General features: G+C 39.9%; 1 protein-coding gene across 7 annotated transcripts in view; it reads right to left on the bottom strand.

Annotated features, from left to right (window-relative positions):
• SATB2 (SATB homeobox 2) overlaps nucleotides 1-19,861 on the bottom strand; it is a 132,285-nt gene that overhangs the window by 67,452 nt on the left and 44,972 nt on the right. For all 7 annotated transcript variants that reach the window (XM_068196245.1, XM_068196251.1, XM_068196246.1 and 4 more), the window contains 2 exons: nucleotides 5,314-5,440; nucleotides 3,139-3,262 (listed from right to left, as the gene is read on the bottom strand). In XM_068196245.1, the coding sequence (XP_068052346.1) occupies nucleotides 3,139-3,262; nucleotides 5,314-5,440 (251 nt within the window). The remainder of the gene's footprint in view (nucleotides 1-3,138; nucleotides 3,263-5,313; nucleotides 5,441-19,861) is intronic.

Here is a 19,861-nt window from a genome sequence, read left to right as displayed (position 1 = left end):
TTCTAATTAAAATCAATATTTTGAGACATAAACCTAGCATTGTGGCAGTCAGCAGCAATTCCCTGACCATAAATCTTCCCTTGCTCTACAGCATTTTAACAAGCAATGGAGTTCTGAAAGCCTGACATGGTGATAGCCTCTGCTGAAGAGGGATTTTGAACAAAGTTGAGCAAACCTGGGGTTTTTTTTGCATCACTTCAGTTAAATTTCCATTCACTAAAGAAGGGTGGGGAAATTGTTGAACTCCATCTAAATATCAAATTGGTTCTCTTAATTTTTTTTTTGTGCTGGGGGGGGGGGAAAGGTTCCTTCTCCAAATCATCTAGCTCTACAAGAAATCAACACTACTGAAATCATGAGGCTATTAAATATCACAGAATATACTAACCCATTACCCTTTATTCGAGAAAGCAAAACATAACTAAATAAACAAAGTCAAACAGTAAATCAACCACTGGTGAAAAAATCCCAGGACAGATTCTCTTTTGCAGGGGAAAGAACTGTAACAATTTTCAGACCACATATCCTCACTATTATATGTAAAGGAACACTAGGGGTATTTCTCTTAGGAATCTTAGTAAGTCTGGAGAAAGGAAATATCAATTTAAAAGAGAGTGGGGAAAAAAAATCACTCAGTAGTTGCATATTTCTAAATAATGCATAATATTTCTGGAAAAATCCTTAACGAAGGAATAAAGCAGCAGATATGTTTGGTATGTGTGTGGCCATGACAGCCATGTGGAACGAAAACTACTTAGACCAGAAGCTAAGATATACACAAAGAAAACCTGGTACAGTAAGTTCAAGGAGAAAAACATAGGACACACTCATGTCCTAATAAAGCTTGCGCCAGCAGAGACAAAATGCATGGTCAGTGCTGAAATGAGAGATACGACACAGGAAAGACAGATCTCTATGAAAAGATGGAAATACTGAAATAATTGGACTTCTTTCCGCCACACACACTCCCCCTGCCTACCCTCCTTCCCCCCAGTTTGGTTAACCGGGATTTATTTGTTTGAACAGGAGCCGTATGCTAAGGGTAGCTGAGCTGCAGACATGTAATACACCTAGCAGAAAAAAACCAGGACAATTTTACATCGAAGTGAATGATTACATTTCCCATTAACAGCAATCAGAATCCCCATCTGGGCTGCTTGGAGAGCTCAGGCACTGAGAACCAGAGACGGAGCACCGTCGCTGGTGGGAGCGGGAGCTCCCCACGCTGCCCCTCTCCGCTTCTGTACTTGAGGCACTGTGAGCACATTAATAAACAGCAGCATTTACTCCGCAGTTTCACTCCTAAGAGACCACTCTGCAATTTGCTGCTGTCAATAATATATTAACCACAAGGGGGTTGTAATGACATTTCACATTTGGCACGATATTTTTTTAAAACTGATTTGGGAGAAGGAATTGTATTAGAGGCATATTCAGATGCTGGCAATAGACAGCTTCTATACAACCTTCCATTATATCTTCTGCATTTTGTGAGCTAAACCAAAAGAGACTGAAACTTTTTATGGCAATAATAATAATAATAATAATAATAATAATAATAATAATAATACAAGCTGCATACTGTAGTCTCAGTTCAAGAGTTAGTTACTAGCCAAGGTCCTTTATACCTGTGCTTAAAAGTAAGCAAGCTCAATTTCCTACAGAAGGATCTCCTCTTAGCTTTTTCTGCCGAATAAATACTGGGGCAAAGATTCTGGCTGCTATGCTCCCACCATCAGTAATTTTGTAAATATATGTCAGACTGAGGCTACAGAAGGAGTAAACCAACTGCAGTGTTTCCACCTGGTAGGCTTTGAAACTGAAGTGGGAGGAAACAGACCCAGACAACAAATGAATTCTGCGTATGAAATGATGCATAGTTTAGTTATGCTGGGTATTGAAGAAGACTGGGTAGAGACAACCATATGCTGCAATCATCATTAGCTGACCAGATTCCACAGATAATTCTATTTTAAAAAATTACACTTAAACTGTGTGAAAAGGAAAACACTTTCATATTCAATGTGTATTCCACACTGTGAATACCTACAGTGTCTGTTACTCCTTTACTAAATCAGTAAATTCCATGGCTTTTCCTTACAAAATCCTTCCATTCTTGTTAGCTCTGCACATCCCACATGGCTAAAGAAGGTGAAGACTGTGATTCCCACCAGCTCCATATTTTACCTCTGTGCTTTCCCTGGAGTTGTAATTGTAACACAGCGAGGCAAATTTGTGGTGAACAGAGAGAATTCTCTTGGTTCATGGAAGCTTTGGATCATGAATTGCAGGATGAACATACAGTGCAATGGAAGACACAATCACAAGAGAAAAAATGCTGGATATGAGCAAGCAAAGCATTGGATTTTTAGGAAGCTGGAATTACCCATGTTTTGACTTTTAAAAGATACAATGGACAGATTAACCTGACTCTAGTACACATTTTAGAAGGCAATATATTTTTCATGCCTGGCAAAGTTATCTGGTCTGGGTGCTAAAGTGTTATTCTGTTTTTTCTGAGAGGCAAGGAGAAGTAAGTCATAAAAATTTTATGAATGTCTCATTATGACAATCTGAAGTACAAATAGAGCTAGTGACATCTGTAGGAACCTGTATCTTAGATATGACATCACTGCGGTTTAAAAAGAAGTCATGGAGAATGAGGCTGTTTTTGTTCTTTTTTTAACATAATTACATATACATTTCTTTGTTGCTGTTTCCTAGAAATTGGGGCACAACTGTTAAAACTGCATACTTTTTATCATGGTTGCAGGCTGATGAGAGCTACCCATGGGTTAGGGGGGAAGGCAAGCCTCTGCTAGTGGGAAGAAGCCATACAAATCTTGTGTTTGAGGATCATTAGTCCTATTGCAACAGATTCAGATAAAAATCTAAATAATGCATTTACATCTCTATGAAAACCATTCAATTAATTCATAATTTTTACCTGGCAACCCACTAAGAAAACATGGTGTAAAGATACTATTTAACATATTAAATAGTATTTCTCCTTTCTAAAGTAAACAAGAAATTTATTTGGTATTTATGGAATTGTTTAGTGTAGGCTCTTTACAGAAAAAAATATGAGCTTTAGTTCTTGTAAATCTTTCTTTCCCTAAGCCTGCTGAAAGCACTGACCTGTGAGAGAGGGCATTCTTTGGCTAATGTGCTCTGATTCATCTCTTTGAGCAGTTCCTTTAAGGCATTGCGAACTGTGGCATGGTTCCACTGCTCTGCTGGCAAGTCTTCCAACTTTGAACAACTGTTAAAACAGAAAGCAAAAAGCAGATAGAAACATCACCTTCCAAGATGCTTACTTTTTGTGTGCTAGTCCTATAGACCTTTAAGCAACGAGCACAACCCTGGAGTTTCCTGCTTGGCCAGCCCATCAAGGCATTTCTCCCCTCTATCCCTCTCCCACCAAGCACAATAACCAGAAGATGTGCAGTTCAACATGCAGCTGCTGATCCTCCTATGGCATATGTGTGCATAACCATTCCTGCTGGGGCCTGATGGAGAGCAAAGAAACTGCATAAAGCCAGCCCCAGGAATGGCTGAGTGAAGCCATTTTCTCCAGACAAAGATACTCCTGCTGGGGTAGAAAAATAAACATATATGCTGCACTGCCACTAACAAAATCCCTGAACAGTGAGGGCTCTCATTGTGTGAAACAAGACTTTGAAAAATTAGTTTAATTTTATACAGGTTCTTATACTGCCCTTATCACTAAAGTATCTGAGAGCCTTTCAGAAACACATTAAGCCATATGCCCAACATCTGTCACATGCAGTTCGTTCTCACTTTCGTTCCACAAGAATTGCATATGTAGCAAGCTTTTGTCTTTACATGACTTGTGCTTCTTTTAATTTAACAAGCTTATGGTTTGTGTCTACATGCATGGGGACAGACCCAAGAAGCACATCAAAAAGGTGGGAGAAGCTTGTCACTGCCATTTCTGCTGCAGAGCCTTAATGCATGCTCTCCAATGGCCCCAGAAGGTGGTTCTGCCTTCTGCCCTTACAGCCTGGCTTTTCCTTTGGAGCTGAACCTTCAGCTGTGCTTGAGGAGTTCAAGTAGTCAGTGATCATCTTTATCTCAAAGTCATGGACTGTCTTTCAATTATGTGGCATCCAGGCATTCAGGCACTTTGAAGATAAAGAATGAGATCTTAATCTCAGGTTCATACCCTTTGCTAATACAGATGTGACACCAGACTACAAGAACTGGTACCTCTATAGCAGCTATAGGGTCTAGACACTCTTTTACAACTACATAGCAGTGAGGCAGCCCAGCTGAAAAATTTTAACAGTATATAAAACCAAGCAAAGACCTGTTCATGGAAATCAGAAAACCCAAGCACCATCAGAGATTCAACAAGAAAGAAATGTTGCTGTTTGGAAGTTTAATGTCAGTGAAGCATCAACTATTTCCAAATTCTAAAATGAACCAAACTGCTGGAGAGTATGTACCTGTCACCAAAGGACACGCACATATCCCTGTGGGCCCCTCTTCTGTTCAAGCCAAAGCTTCAAAGAATTGTCAGCAAGTTATTCCAGACTGTCTGTTACTTTTTACTCTTTCCTCTGTCATGTTCTGGCCACACAGCTACAGAAAGCTGTGCAATGTAGGCTTATCTGCAGCTCTGGCATATGCCATGCACTGCCAAGGACCTTACATTTGAGGACTTTTTAGAAGGCCAAGAGAGAGAAAGGAGAAGAATAAAGGAGGGAAGAGAGGGAGGAAAGGAGGGTAAATAAGTGTAAAAATGTTGGGAGCTTTTGCTTTGCTTATCAACTAGCCCTCAGGGAAGGAAAGTATTTTCCAAATGCAGCTGCAGTGACACTTTCCTTCCTTGTCTTCTGTTTGCTGGAAAGACCACTGGAGAAAAAAAAGGAAAGTAAAAAAAACTCCCCTCCTCCCCATCTCAGCAACTGGCTGCAGAAGACCTGGATTTTCACACTGCAGCCCCTAGAAAAAGGCAAGGAGTTTATTAATTGATAAAATTAGAACTTTAGAATCCATTAACTTATGGACTGTAGAAAGGTCTGCCTCTAAAAGCCCCATATCTTTACTTGATTGGGTTTCTGCCCTTTCCTTCTCTGTTACCACATTGCTACTTCAGAAAACATACAATACCAGTTAGAACATGCACCAAAAAGCTGCCAGGTGACCCACCCTTCTCTCCATTTTCTTTTTCATTTCATCAAAAGCCCAGAAATTAATGAAGACAGGATGTGCTAATCTCTGTAGTAATGCTGTAACCAACAGAGCAGTTCAGAGAATAGGGAAGGACAGATGTTCAGAAACACCCACCTTTGTAATTGGATTTTCAATGTCACAACATGATAGACATCTTGTAGCATGTCGGCTACTGTTGCATCCGGTGCGTCAGTCACATAACTGAGAGGGAGGGGATTCCACCTCCCAAGCTTGATTATTCCTGAAAAGAAACAAACAAGTCCATACTTTATATTTTATCAGCCATTTATTAACCTGTTCAGCAAGGTTGATTGTTCCAAGATCCAAGATATGCCTTGAGGTTTATTGCAGTCCTGCCCAGAAAGGTGTTCTACTGACTCCTGAGGAAACAGTGGAGAAGAGCAGGAACAGATTCAAAATTTTAAGCAGACAGTTGCTGACATGTTCCTGACTCTTAAATTACTGCAAGGAACCACAGGAGACTTCCTTCACATCTTTCATCATAGCTCTAAAACTTAGTTCTTTAAGTTCGAATAAGCTTTAAATGCTTTCTAGTCCTGATTTTGCAGTCTACAAAAACTTCAGTAAATAAATGCATTATTTTTTACTTGGAACAGGAAAATTCCTATGCGTGGGCTTTCAGAACTGTTACAATCTAAGCATGGTACAATTCCCAGTGCGGATGGATGCCACTGGAAACCCACCAAACAGGAAGAGTTCACTCCCATATACAAGTTGCACTATGCAGACGGCTGCTTTTCTTTGTGGGGAAAAAAAAAAAAAAAAAAAGAACCAAACAACTGCAAGCTGCTGACCGCAGATCCAAAATAGCTTTTTGGAGGCGGAGGAGAATGCTGTATGTTCTATTTCTACTTCTGTTCATTCTTTAATAGAGATCATCACCTCTTCTGGATGAGCTTGTCACAAAGACTGTAAACTTGGATGGTAAACCATTTGGTGCAGAGGTATTATTTCTGTGTAGACAATTACAGAGGGCCCACCCACACCAAAAACAATGACTAATCCAAGGAATGACTTCCAGGAAGACACCAAACAAAGAAAGCCACAGTGCCATCTTACATGACAGCAAAGCAGTTCAGTCTTTTATTCCTTCCTTCATTGTGTTCCCACTGCCCCACTGTTCTGCTCCCTTAACTCTCCTCAGCTCAGCCCTACAAGACACCACTCTCCATTCAAACGGATGCCTTTTGAGGTTTCTTTATATACTGTGTGATCTTTGAAAAGACATCCATAAGCAGAAAAAAAGTAATACACTAATACATGAGAAGACTACTACTTCTGAGATAACAGGCACGCCAAGACCTCCTCTTGGGTATCTGGAAGGATATGTTGTGATGCCAAGAAACTTCAACAGTCTCCTTCTCTCTTTCTACTCCCAGGTCTTCACTAGCTCTGGAAGTAATTGAACTGCAGTAAATGACAAAAACCTTTTATCCTGATCTCCCAAAAATGATCATAAGATAAACACCACATCGAAACAGTGAAACAAAGCTTCTCACAGAGACAATAACAGAATACAAGGAGCCCATGAAGTACCTGCTATAGAGGATTTTCCCCATTCCTACACAGATTGAAGAGGAAATCATTTTAGTACAACTCCTTTTCTGTAGCACTTAAATCTCTGCATTTACCGCCAATGTACTGCTTTACAAGGCATTCTGTCACCACACACTGAAAAAAGCTGGAAGTGACCTAGTTCATCCTCAGTGGCACAAAATTTCACTGTAACGCACTGGTACAGACAGGATAATACTTCAAGAGCAGATTAGAAAGCTTTTGGCAAAGAGAGATATTGTCCAAACGAAACAAAAAGTTAGTGAGTGTTGCTTGATATCCAATGCTTGAAAATGGGACATAAACAGAACAAAAACATTTCAATGATGCACTGTTTCAGTATTAAGATTTAACAATCTGGTGCTGAATATGCTGCAGTATAAATAGTGCCTGGACTCAGATCCAGTAGAGTAACACACAGCACTCATTCACAGCACCGTATGTCTCCAGTGCTGGCTCCTTGAGTCATATTCCACTTGCCAAGAAAAGCTGTTTTTCTTAAGGGGATAGTTTACTTTATGTTATCTCTGGTGACAACAAGAAATGCATATAGTACAGCATATATTAGTCATGAAATGAGCATCAAGGGTCCACTGAGTAAAATACATGTTGGAAAAACACAGTTTAGCTGCTGACTTCCTTCACCTCCTCAATAATTTAAAGCAAAATCACCTAAAAATCCAGAAATCTATACCAGTTTCACAGAACACTTGGCTTCCTATGTTTAACCTCGCCAAGTTTTCATGTAATTGAAAAAATAAGCATCATATGTGCCCCATAAGTCACATCTAAATTGGCAATATTTTACAAGAGGCTTTATTTTTCATTCAATTAAGAAAAGCACTCAGAGAGCACACCATCTGCAACTGCTTGGGCCTGGCAATGCTGGCAAAGGACAAAGAGATGGTCGGGAAGCACTGAAGTTACTGAAGGTATCCCCAGACTAAAAGGGTTTAAAGAAAAAAACCCCAGTGCAGCCAGAGTGCACCATAGGAAATACTATGCAAATTATTTTACAGGAATGTCTGCTACTACTGGAAGTTAGGGAGATTTTTTTTTTAATCCTCCTCTACAACTGGAGAGGAAATTGTTTTGGCTGGATTTAAACAAACACAGGTGTTACCATAATGCTCAGTGCCTCTGCACGTTAACACCTGCTGAGAGTCCTTTACTCTGTGTTACAGCACTGCTGATGCACGCTATTTTTTCAGCCGGTGTGATATGACGTGTGAAATATTTTTTTTCCAGAGCACATTAAGCTGGTCCAAACGATAGCCAGAAGCCATGGTTTCCATTCAGCTCCTCAGCAGACTTCACAGGTGCTTATTTCATGGCACCAACACTGTACTTAAGGCAACTTTTGGGCTACGTTTGGGAAGATCTTGCCAGCTTGTTGAGCAAATGTGTTCTCTCCATACTAAGACATCTCTGAATGACTACTCAGTAAAAACTGAGCAGGCCAAAATTTTCCCCCTAAAAGGTCCCTTCTTATCCAGACTGGGTGTTTCTAGCATAACAGCAACCCCGAGATGAAAACAGCCTGGCAGAAAGTGGTCACTTTCATATACACATTTGTTATTGTTCCTATCATTGACTTCAAATGGTACAGATCAGGCCTTTAGAGAAATCACTTTAACTGGCCTGGCTGAGCTTTTATCCTACCACAACTGAGACTTGGGATGGGGGACAGGAATGAGGAAAGGTCACTGTGTTATTAATGAATATACTATTTCTCTGGGAGTATCACTTCTCTGTCAGCTCCAGACCTTCTCAAAATTATGTGTGGATAATGCACAGCAGATCAGAAAGTTCAGGAAATACAAATACGCGTCTTCCTTGAGTTCCCAAAATTCTTCTGTTAACAGATCTGGTTCTCTTTCCTGTATCTACTGGATCTTTTTTCCTGGGAAAGTTTTTTGAAGGGAGAGCTAACAGATTGCAATGCTTGCACCCACTCAAGAAATGGCCATACACCAGAACAACTCTCAACTCACCAAGAAATTACTGAATGCAGCCCAGGCCAGTTAGGCAATTAAAGACAATAAAGACATCAGTTTTCTCAAAAGATTTTTTTTCAAAGCCTATTTTAGAAGAGATTCTCTATCCACACTGGCTGCTGGTTCTTGAATGATATGTACTTCTTTAGACAGATCTTTTATTAACTTTAAGCCTCAGCTTCATCAAAATGCAGACAGGGAAAAAAGAGTAACTGTGTAAAATGTGTGTAACTCTCTTTACCCACAAGAAAGGCACAACACACCAGTGGCAAACTTCTGTGAGCTCGAGTGTCAGGTTTGACATAAGAACCACTGAATTTACTGCTGTCACTCTGCTCAGGCCAATGATGTGTCACCCTGCCAGCATGTTTCCAATTGAGCTTCATTCAAAAAGCAGCTCCTTTGGAGAAGAAAGTAATAACTACACAAGTGAGAGCAGAACACTACACTGAACTACACTACTGCCCTGCTATATCACAGCTGACCCATTCTATATCCAGCAGAACTCATCACATGATCCTCATGAGCTTTATTTTATCACTTGAAAAAATGATGCACTAAAACACTGGGATTATTCCTAGGGTGTAATCCTATTGAGATGTGAACTGAATGGATGCAAGGCTGGGGCTAACCCAGACTTCCAGAATAACTACTTTGATCAGAGCATAAAATGACAAAAGGCAGAAAGCTGCTTTCTAGAAAAACACAGCTAAGCTGGCAAACCCTTTCCATTATTATGTAGTTCACACTGTCCCATGAAAATTATTTATCTCTATAGACTAGAAACCGCATTTGTCATTGCAAATGGAAAGATAGCCACACAGCACACTCATTCTAAGAATGCCACATCTGGGCCTTAGAACATACCTATCATAGTCTAGCTATGACTATGGAATCGGTCCTAAATGGAATGAAGATCAGGTCCTGCACCTCCCACTCACCTGCACAAGTAACTTTTAATCTGGATAGCCCCATAACAATTACTGGAGCACCTCAGGTACCTTCCAATATATCACTAGTGTAAAATTAAACTCTTCAAATGAGGCATTTTCCAAATTCCTTTCTGTGGCTAAACAGAGCGAACAGGAGCAGAACATGCTTCACCCTGTCACTGGCTCCCTTCAAACCATCCCCTGCTCCCACCATGGCTATACTCTTGATTTCACTTTCACAAATGATGAGCACACCCGAGTTACATCTTAAATGAATACTCATAGTATTAATGCAAATGCATATGCCGCATTAATGTAATTTATTTTAAATGCTAATCTGCCAGGGTCACAAGCTAGTAATGTGTCCTAGAATTTGTTTCCTTGCATCCCAGCACCACAGTATGAGGACTGTGGACTGCAAACATGAGGCTGGTTAAGATCACAACCAACATTTGCTTCTGCCTTGTGAATTCCATCAAGTATTTTTGAGCAAACACTGTGCTTTTTAAGAGCAGCTCTTATCAAAACAACAGACACTCAGGAGAAATTGCAGGTTAGCATTAACACCCAAGCACTTCTGATTTCTTTTACAGCTATAAATGAAAGACCTCAAAGAGATACCCAGTAAAAGCCCCACTACTGGGACCACCAAGCCATTTCTCTATTAGCCACTGTCACAGGACTTCCCTCCAAGATGGGTAGGCTCCTGTGACAGTGACTGCATCTGTTTGTCCCCTTCAAAGACATCCTGTCCCTATGCTTTAGCATGAAATTTTCCTTTGTTGAGCTGTGTTTTGTTACAGAAATTGAAAACTGCCTGTCCCATGCAGTAAGTACAAAGAATTATTTATTCATAAATCAGTTTGGAGAAAATCACTACCCTGCAGTACATAACAACCTGTGTTTCTTACCTCTACTCTGGCTGTAGCATATCATCACACTTTAACAACATAAAGCCATAATTTGTAGTTATTACTGTTAATCCAGCAAAGTGAACGATTTTTCAGGCAGAAAGGATGAAAAAGCAATGGGGAAAATTACCAGAAAATAAACTGATTATATTAATTTTTGTATTATATTATTGAACTATGTTTTCTAGCTTTTTGGAAAATCTAAGAAAATACTATACTGTCTTTGCCCATTGTTATAAGGGTGCCTATATTATTCTATTGAATTTCAATCAGTGACACATTGGGGTAATAGACGGGAAAAAATAATCAGCAGAATACTCCCCCCCATACTTCTACAGCATCTTTCATCAGAGGGTCCCAATGCACTTTAAAAACATTAATTAATTGAACTTTGCAACATCCTAACATGTGAGGTAGACTGTATTCTGCCAATTGACATATTGGTGATGCAGTGATTGAAAGCACACAATTAACATAATCCTATGCTTATGCCAATACAAAAGAATCCCCCTCCTTCCTCATTTCAGTACATAATAAATAATTCAGTGAGAGAACAGGAATAAACTATGTGATTACACTGTGATGTACACATCCAAAAATCAACAGGAACACCCACAATCCCCGAATGACGAATGCTTCACCCCAGCTCATGAGACTTGTGCAACTTCAGGGCTCTGCACAAAAGGGTGACCTTCACCCAAGGGGAAAACACAGCCAAGCCACACAAAGCTCTGGAAGCACAAAGCCCCTTGAACTGCTGCTGCTGGAAGTCTTTGCTCTTGCTGTTTAAAAATGCTCTCATAAACTCTGCGTACCACTGATGGCTTAGAGCACAAAACAACACATCTATGAGCCAGTCAATTTAAACACTTTCTGGCTTGCACATCTGTATCAGTACACAGACTTTAATACAGACTATGCAATTACATGATTACATATGATATTTATATGATTATATATTAAAAATCTTATGGAATTATGGATGTAACTATCAATAGAAAGACCGTTAGTGTTACAAGGTTTAATGCCAAACTTCAGAGTACTTCCATAGATGAAATTCATTTTGATACATGAAGCTTGGGGGTTTTTTGGGTTTTTTTTTTTGTTTGTTTTTTTGAATGCTAGCATTGCCCCTTCCTTTCCTCCAGCATGACTGTATTGAAGTATTTGACTTAAATAACATACACTAAACAGTTTAATGGCTTGTAATTCCACATATCGGGTTTACATTTTACAGTAAAAAGATTGTGCCTCGTGTAATAGATGCTGCTTCACATTTGGGAAACGTTATGTGAGGACCCCGACTTTTATTAGATTAATTTAATATAGGCACTAAGTTGCTGGACTAAATTAATAAAGATCTTCTTAAAAAAAGAAAAAAAAGAGGTGGGGGGGAGAGAGAGTGAACAGAATGAACCCACAAATTAAATAAAAATTTCTGGAGCTTGTTATTTTGGAAGTCTTTATTTAATTTTCCAACCTCTATTCAGTTTGAAAAAACAGTCAATAATTGGTAAGGAAACAGGACAAAAAAACTTGATGTTATTTACTTCAGGGGATTATTTTTAAAACTGTTATATGATAGAACAGGAATACCACAAATAAATAGAACGGCAAGGAAGCAAAGGAAGTACTATTAAAAAAACAAGACAACGGGCCATTCACTTAAGTTTCCAGAGTAGATTCAATAATCCTTGTGGGTCTCTTCCAACTCAGAATATTCTGTGATTCTGAAGTATTTTTTACATTTCCTGTATTACTTATAAAACTATCGCCTCCACTGAGGAAAACCACATTCAGTTCTGCATAATATCTGTCTTTTGTCATTTTTGGGGTAAGTGTGCACTTGCCTTGGACAGCAAGAATATGCATAAAGAGAGAGAAGTCTATGTCTCTCACCCAAGACAGAGAACCACTCCTCTAAATATCACCTCCATGGCAGAATACAAAGTCTTTCAAATCATGACAACTCATGACAGAAAGGCTACTGCATCCAGGTGTCTTTCATAACCCTGCCAGTCTGGAGTTCAGCTTCACCCTCCATCAGGCTGCCCTTCCTGAGAGGCACCCTCACACCAGGGCTGTCTCAGTGGTATTATTCAGTAGACCCAATGCCCATAGGACTACAGCACCTGCTGCACGTCACTAACGTCATCCCCACAAAATGCCCAGAGCAGGACACTCCACCCAGTTCTGCATGAAATTACTGCCTTTTGGGCAATCTGTGCTCTTATGGAAAGATCACTCCCAGCTTAGCCCTGGGACACCAGGAGCACAGGCTGTGCCTTCCTCCCAGGGAGCAGTGCCTACTGAACACCCTTGAAATCCAGACTGTCACAACTCAGCTTATTTCTTGATCAAAGAGCTTCTTTAGCTGCTGCCATGAGTAGAGGTTTGCTTTGCCATCTTAAAATCACAGCTGTCCCTCTTGCTTTGCACATCAGCTGTCTCTCCTTGAGTCCCAGGGTCCTTGACAAAATGTGCCACTTCTCTGCCATCCCAGCATGGCACCAGAACCTGTCTCTAATTTAGGGCCTCTCAGAGAGAGAGAGCCAACATAAGCAGATACAGCTAGTGGGGACCTGCAGTGGGCTCTCAGCTCAGCCTTACAGACTGAGAACTGGGGCTTTAGTGCAGTTGCCTCAGTTGCTAAGAAACATGAATGCAAGTGTCCTCAACAGGGGGTGCTTTTCTCCACTGCACATGTTCCTGAACAGCCATAAACAATGCTGGGATCATCTCACCACAGATTTTGGACCCAGTGACCGTATTGCCGCCTCACTACCTATAAAGGGCTGCACATGAGTAAAAGGACCAGAGCTTTACACAAACATTTGCTGTCCAACCTTTTTTGTCAGCTTTCTGCCAGCCCATCGCCACCAACACAATCTATCTCATGACACGTTCAGCAAAAATAGGGAATCTGGGCATACAGCCTTTGGTCCCGACCTCCCTGAAGCCTTTCTTGAATTTTCTATGGTATTTCCCAATGGAGAAGAGGAGAGGTAGAAGACATTCTCCCTCTTTAGAGAAAACCCTGCATCTGTTTTTAAAAAGATGCCAATGCCCCAAACCCCTTCAATTCACCCAGCTTCTACGCTTTCCTCTAAGATTCACATGGAAAGTCAGTCTACTAAGCAGAAGGAACAGCACAATAACATAGCATCGCAGCCCAATACATAAAACACTTTTTAAAGGTTATAAAAGAGCATTGCTAACAGGACATTGTAGAGGATAATAAGCTTAGAATTAAGCCTACAGACATTGTCTGGCCTTGTATGAATCTGAATATCCTGCCCACTCACACCAACAGCTACAGAGAGCACAGAAAGTCTGGCTCAGACTGCAAACATACAGTAGCCAACTATCTTTGTGTTAAGTCAACTACAAGTAGATTTGAAAATTCATGGGTCCCAAGTCCAAAGAAAAATAAGGGCATACATCATGCTGTGCTGCACAAACAAACCCCTAAACTAATGCAGTTTCATATTCTGGCCTATGTAGTTTAACAGCTTAATCTCTTTAGTCTAAGATTTGTGTCTTGGGGTTTTCCTTATGCTGTATAAAGACTAACAGAATGGGGTTTTTTCCACTAAATTACTACTTTTGGTTTGCCTTCTGTCTTTTCTTTCCTCCCACTAGACATTCAGTTCTTGACTTCCATGAGAAAAAAACAACACAAACAACTGAAAAACTAGTAGGACAGCATCTAACTATCAGGACAGAAAAGCAAGCATTGCTGAGGAAATAGAGGGATTGAGGACTTTACTGATAATCTCAAATGACTCCTTCCACTAATTCAATATGAATGCAGTAAGTGAAGACACAGCTGCTGTAATTTTTTGCCATTTAACTTTGAAGCCCTCTGCTCTTTGTAGCTGCCTTACTGTAAGAGTATAGCCAGATCCATACAGGATCAAAAAATATCCACATGCTTGATCCCAGTATCTCTAATGACATTCAGTTAAGAGCAAATTCCACCACAAAGCGATTAACAAGGGAGGTAGTAACACTTGTATTTTAGCATTTTTATATTAACAATTTTTATGGATGCAGAAGCATCCATGAAAATCTGCATGCACATGTATATTTAAGAACAGGCAAGAGACCTAAGATTGCTAATACTCAGGCTCAGGTCTCACTCATAGTACAAACAGATAGAAGGCAAGGGACTAAACCTCACCCTTGCCTTACAAATTGATCGACTAGAGAGAGACAGAGAATAGTATCTTTAAAGTTGTAATATTTCTTTTCAAAATACAATTTAATAACCTTAGTTCTTAATTTGCGCAGCACTGCAAATTCAGATGAATTTGATTAAATTAAGTAAGAAATTTTCCTTTACTGACACTTATTTCAGTTGATAATCTGATCTCAAGTTCCCCATCTTGCCCTTTTATTCCCAGGAAGAACAAAATATTCTGCATTTCTGACAAGTCTAAATAAAGCTTTGCTGGTTACTGAACTATGCTACATTTCCTATCAACAGAAAACAAAAGTGGAAAAAAAAAAGACTAGTTCACCACTAGAGGAGATGACTCAGAGCAAGCAGGAACTGTTACCAGACTCAGAAAAAACAGTTTTCCCTCGTACCATTGATGAGCCCACGTTAATGCTGAGATGAACCTAGATTTGTTTTCTTAGCCCACATCTTCCTAGAACTGAACCTATTTTCTTACAAAGTCACCAGATCCTTTTTGGATCCTGTTAGCATTTTAACTTCATGTTAGTCATTTTGTGAAGAAGAGACCAAAAAATAGAAAGACAGAAATAACTATTTTTTTAATTTAAATGATAAATTTCTGTGCACATGGTAAAGACTGGAAAGAGTTATTCACATTTTGGATCTGGAAGTTTGCAGCACACACACATCATGCTCAGAAGCATTTCCAGTTCCCCACTTCTTTAGTAGCAGCTAAGATTGTCACGGAATCACCACATATAGAAATTGTGGAGCTGCTACAAAGAAAAGTAACTCTATCCCAGTCAAAACCAGCGTGAGTGTTTAATGGACAGACTTTCCAAGCCTCAAGCACTGGTCGCACTGTGAACACCCTTGTGAGATGGTGTAGAGCTCTAGTACCTACTCTCACCACTTCTTTCTCTTTCCTAAACTCTATCTCATGTTCAAATCAAAGAGAGAAAAAATGCCGCAGAGTGATGCTTCAAGAGAAAAGGGAGGAAAGACTGTCATTTCTAATCATCTCCCAAAGCCCCAGGTGTCTTAGGCCCACATATGCACAGCTTCTACGTGTGAAAGCAGAAAAGGAATCTAGAACCCATTCCCAGTTTGGGGGAATATAATTAAAGAAAGATACAGTGAGATGATGCCTTATGCAGAACATGGCACCAACACTGGAAAATCCCTGGAATCTACCAGAGATATCATTTCACCATAAGGCACAAATATACTTCTGCCAGCATTCTCTTCTGCACCACAAATAGAGAGTATCTGACTAGGGATTTCAACTAATAGTATCATGCTATAGGAGAAAAAAAATATAAATAACTACTTCACAAAGTCTTATATAGGAAGATGAAGACACTGCATACTTCTTCTCAAAGAATAGGATGAACAGCCCTCATATAATCCAGATATATTCTCTTCTCCTTACCAGCACAGGGAAACAGAGCAGACCTCAGCACTGAGGGAGCATTACTAGTCCAACACACCAAGGCAGCTTTGGGAAGTTTATCATTTTCACAATCTGATTGATTTCAAAGGTCCCCCTGGAGGAAAAGCCTCAATCTGGTTCCTGCCGACACAACCGTTTCCCACAGCCAGTATCTATTCTCTGCTCTTGGCACTCACTCAGGAGGTGGGAGGTGGGTTGCACTGTGGGTATCTGCATCTTAATGGAAGTCTATTTTACTCCCCCAAAGCCTATTGTTCATTTGGAGGCATGGAGTGTTACTGGTTGTTTCCTATTGGAGGTCTTAAGACAGGTATGCATACCAAAGAAATAAAAACTTTCTGAGTAAGAAAAAACTTTGGAACTAAATAATTACCCTAAAAATCCGAGCTGCCTAAAATATTATAGTAATTGAGACTCTAAATTATTTGTAATCCCTTCTAATCAGCAAAAAAAAAAATACCCTCCATTCTTCATTTGACATCTGACTTCATGGTGGATGAAAATCCAATCAGGGGAGCCTACCAGCACTAAAACACCTCTCATTTTCCTTAGGTGATGACCCTAGTTTACAGTTTACCACAAATCAACTCATTTGAAAAGCTCATGAAGTAAAGGTCCCAAACAGTGTGACCAGTCATCACTGTAGTGTAGATGGAAAAGATCACAGCCACACCATTAAAATTGCAATCTAGAAGAATAAAATTAGATATTAAACAAAATCAATAAATTAGAGATGAATCTATAGGATTTTCTGAGAAATGGCTTAGTCTAGGTAAACTGCTTTAGACTAAACATGTTGCACTGATGAAATTCAAGAAGTTGTCTAGTCAAGCCATACTGAAAATTATGGTCCACCCAATCTTCATAACCAGGAATAATTTTATTGCTGGAGGCCCAAAATAGTGGCCTCTTTGTTACCTCCTTTACCTGCTTCTCAGGTGAAATGTTTTTTGTCATATGTTCAAAGAAGTAAACTGAAGATACAGAGGCGCCTCATCTGGAGATGTCTAAAGAACACTGTTCATTTAGAAAAAGTAAGGTAAGAGTTTGAAATCAAAATACTCTGTGTTAAGGCTGAGCTAACAAGCTCTTTACAAATGAAATGGGGGCATTTAGGGAATTAAGCCAGCTTTTAACCAGGTATGTAGTGTACAAAAAGCTTCATATTCCTGTGGTGAGTACCTCCATATGCCCTACATAAAAAAAAGGAATGTCACATCCAAAGCATTTTCTGAGTAATTTTTATCTTGAAAGAAAATATTAGCCAATGTAACTAAGTATCACAACCAAAATTTTTGAGCAACTCTTGGCAGAACTGCAAAATTATGCTGTTATTATGGCTGAGGAGTTTTCTGCCAGTAGAGGAAAGGGAATTTGCAGTGCTGTGTCTCACAAAAGACAGGAAGGCTTGACAGGTTGATGGGCAAGAACGGATGCACACTCTCCCTCAGCCTTAGTGAGACAGCAGAACTCTCCACTAGCAACTGCCCCCAGCCAAAAACTGGTCTCAACCTTGTTAACAGCCTTTTAGGTCCTTCTTGTGTACAAAAAAACCATTCCAATTTTGAGCTTGCAAATCAATAGGCTTTCTTTCCTGCTAAAACAGACCTCAGATTTGTCATAGTGGATAAGATGAAACAACCCTGTCTGAGAATCCCTCATGGCAAGCAGCTCTGCTGGTCAGTGCCTACTCACCCATCCACCCAGGGCCACATCACTGTCACCGTCCTCCTCCCGCCCACGCCTCGCTGCTCCCGTCTCTAAATGACGGCCAGCACCTCCCAGCTCTACAGGAATAAATCTCCAGACCACAAACCCCTAATATCCCTTCCTCCTACCCCCAAGGCAATGAGTTACACTCTGTTTGGCTTGAGTCATGACTTTTCTTCCCATCTTCTTCCCATGCATTTTACTCAAATTTATAAACAGAGGAAGAGAGCACTAGAGGTGCCATAAGAGGGATGAGCCAGGGGTGCCTGCTCCACAAGAGCCATGCCCAAGGGTGCTCGCTCAGCCCATACAGAGCGGGGCAGCCCAGAAAACACCAAGGTGCTGTTCCCAGGGCAGGGAAAGCTGCAGAGGTAGATGAGGAAGGAGCACGGCAGGCAGGCGTGGTGATGGCTGCCAGTCAGTTCGCACCTCGGATTAGCCCTCTTCGCTGCGCACATATGGGCTGCACAGCCAACTGGCCAGCTGCACACACCCCTCCCTCCCTGCAGCCAAGGAGAGGAAAACACTGCACTTTTCCACTAAAATGACCCACTTTACTGCCACAACAACTCATTTCTGATTTATTCTCCTTGGATCTGCTGTCATGTATGTACTATTAGATATTCAATGGAATAAGTATTTCTAAATAGCAGGTGTGATATCTTTTAAGCGAATGCAAATATTATGCGCATAGCCACAGTAAAGGGAGAAAACACAGCAGTTTACGTCCTGCTTTTTTTAGTGATTTTCACAGTAGAAGCAGTGAAGTATTTGTAGGGAGCTGATACAATATAACACAATGTGAATTAACATTAGAAGGAAAAAAAAAAACCAACTTACTTCAGGGACTAACACTTTTTCCCCTTCCTGCATGTAAACGTATGTGTAGCTGTGTTAACTCTGGACACTATACATTTGATATGTATGTATGTAGAATTAGAGACAAGTACACAGCTTGTTGTTATAACTCAGAAATAAAGTACATATGAAGTAAAAAAAAAATTGAAAAGCAAACAAGTTTTATTCAGCTATTTCTCTAAGAAATGACAGAAAATTCTTTATATTTCATCTTGGGGTATGGACATTAGCAGTTATTCTCTGACAATATTTATATGAGAAGCTTTCAAGCTATACAAAGTTGGTAAAGTCATTATTCCTGTTGAAAAGGATGTTCAATCCTTTTTTTTGCCAAACCACCACCAAAAGATGACATTATTTCAGAATATTCCCTGTGTAATGCAGAGCAGCAGATTGCGGAAGTAACAGATATCTTGCTTTGGTGGATAAAAATCAGGGGAGAAAAAGAGAGAGAATCAGTTCATAAAACCACAACTTGCATAACTGGTTTTGCTTAAATGAAAAACAAATCAACTGATCATTTCCTGGCAGATGAAGCATAACATTCAAACAGAATTTAAGAATTTTATTCTTTAATTATTTAGCTATATTCTTACTCTCTCTCAACGCTATTCCCTTTTTATTTAAAAACTTGTTTCTAAAGCAGATAAATTTTGAAGGTGGAACTCTGTCTCAAACTACAAAAAGTTTGAAAAGGAAAACATCAAATTATCTCAAAAGGTATTTTTAAAACTTATGTCCATGCCTCCTCTGCTGTTTAACTTTCTCTCTTGGCAAAAACAGTCTAAGAATTTTATAAGACTACTAATATATTTGTTTAATCCCCCAGTCCCAGTCCTCCAGAGACGGCTTTTAGGTGGATTTGTTAATAAATTGTTAATACTTTGTTAATAAGCAGTGGCACAGTCTTGGCGGGGGAGTTTCCCAGGTGAGAGCTGAGCCCTCATGGATCCAAGTTCATCACTCGCCACATTGCTAATGAGACAAGTGCAGCCCAACACGAGGTTAATTGTCAGAAGCAATAATCTAAATTAAACTGGCCA

This window comes from Anomalospiza imberbis, chromosome 7 (assembly GCF_031753505.1).
Source record: "Anomalospiza imberbis isolate Cuckoo-Finch-1a 21T00152 chromosome 7, ASM3175350v1, whole genome shotgun sequence".
In the NCBI taxonomy this organism is placed as follows: Eukaryota; Metazoa; Chordata; class Aves; order Passeriformes; family Viduidae; genus Anomalospiza; species Anomalospiza imberbis.
The sequence above is the reverse complement of the archived record's forward strand: the minus strand, read 5'-3'. Positions and strand labels throughout refer to the sequence as shown.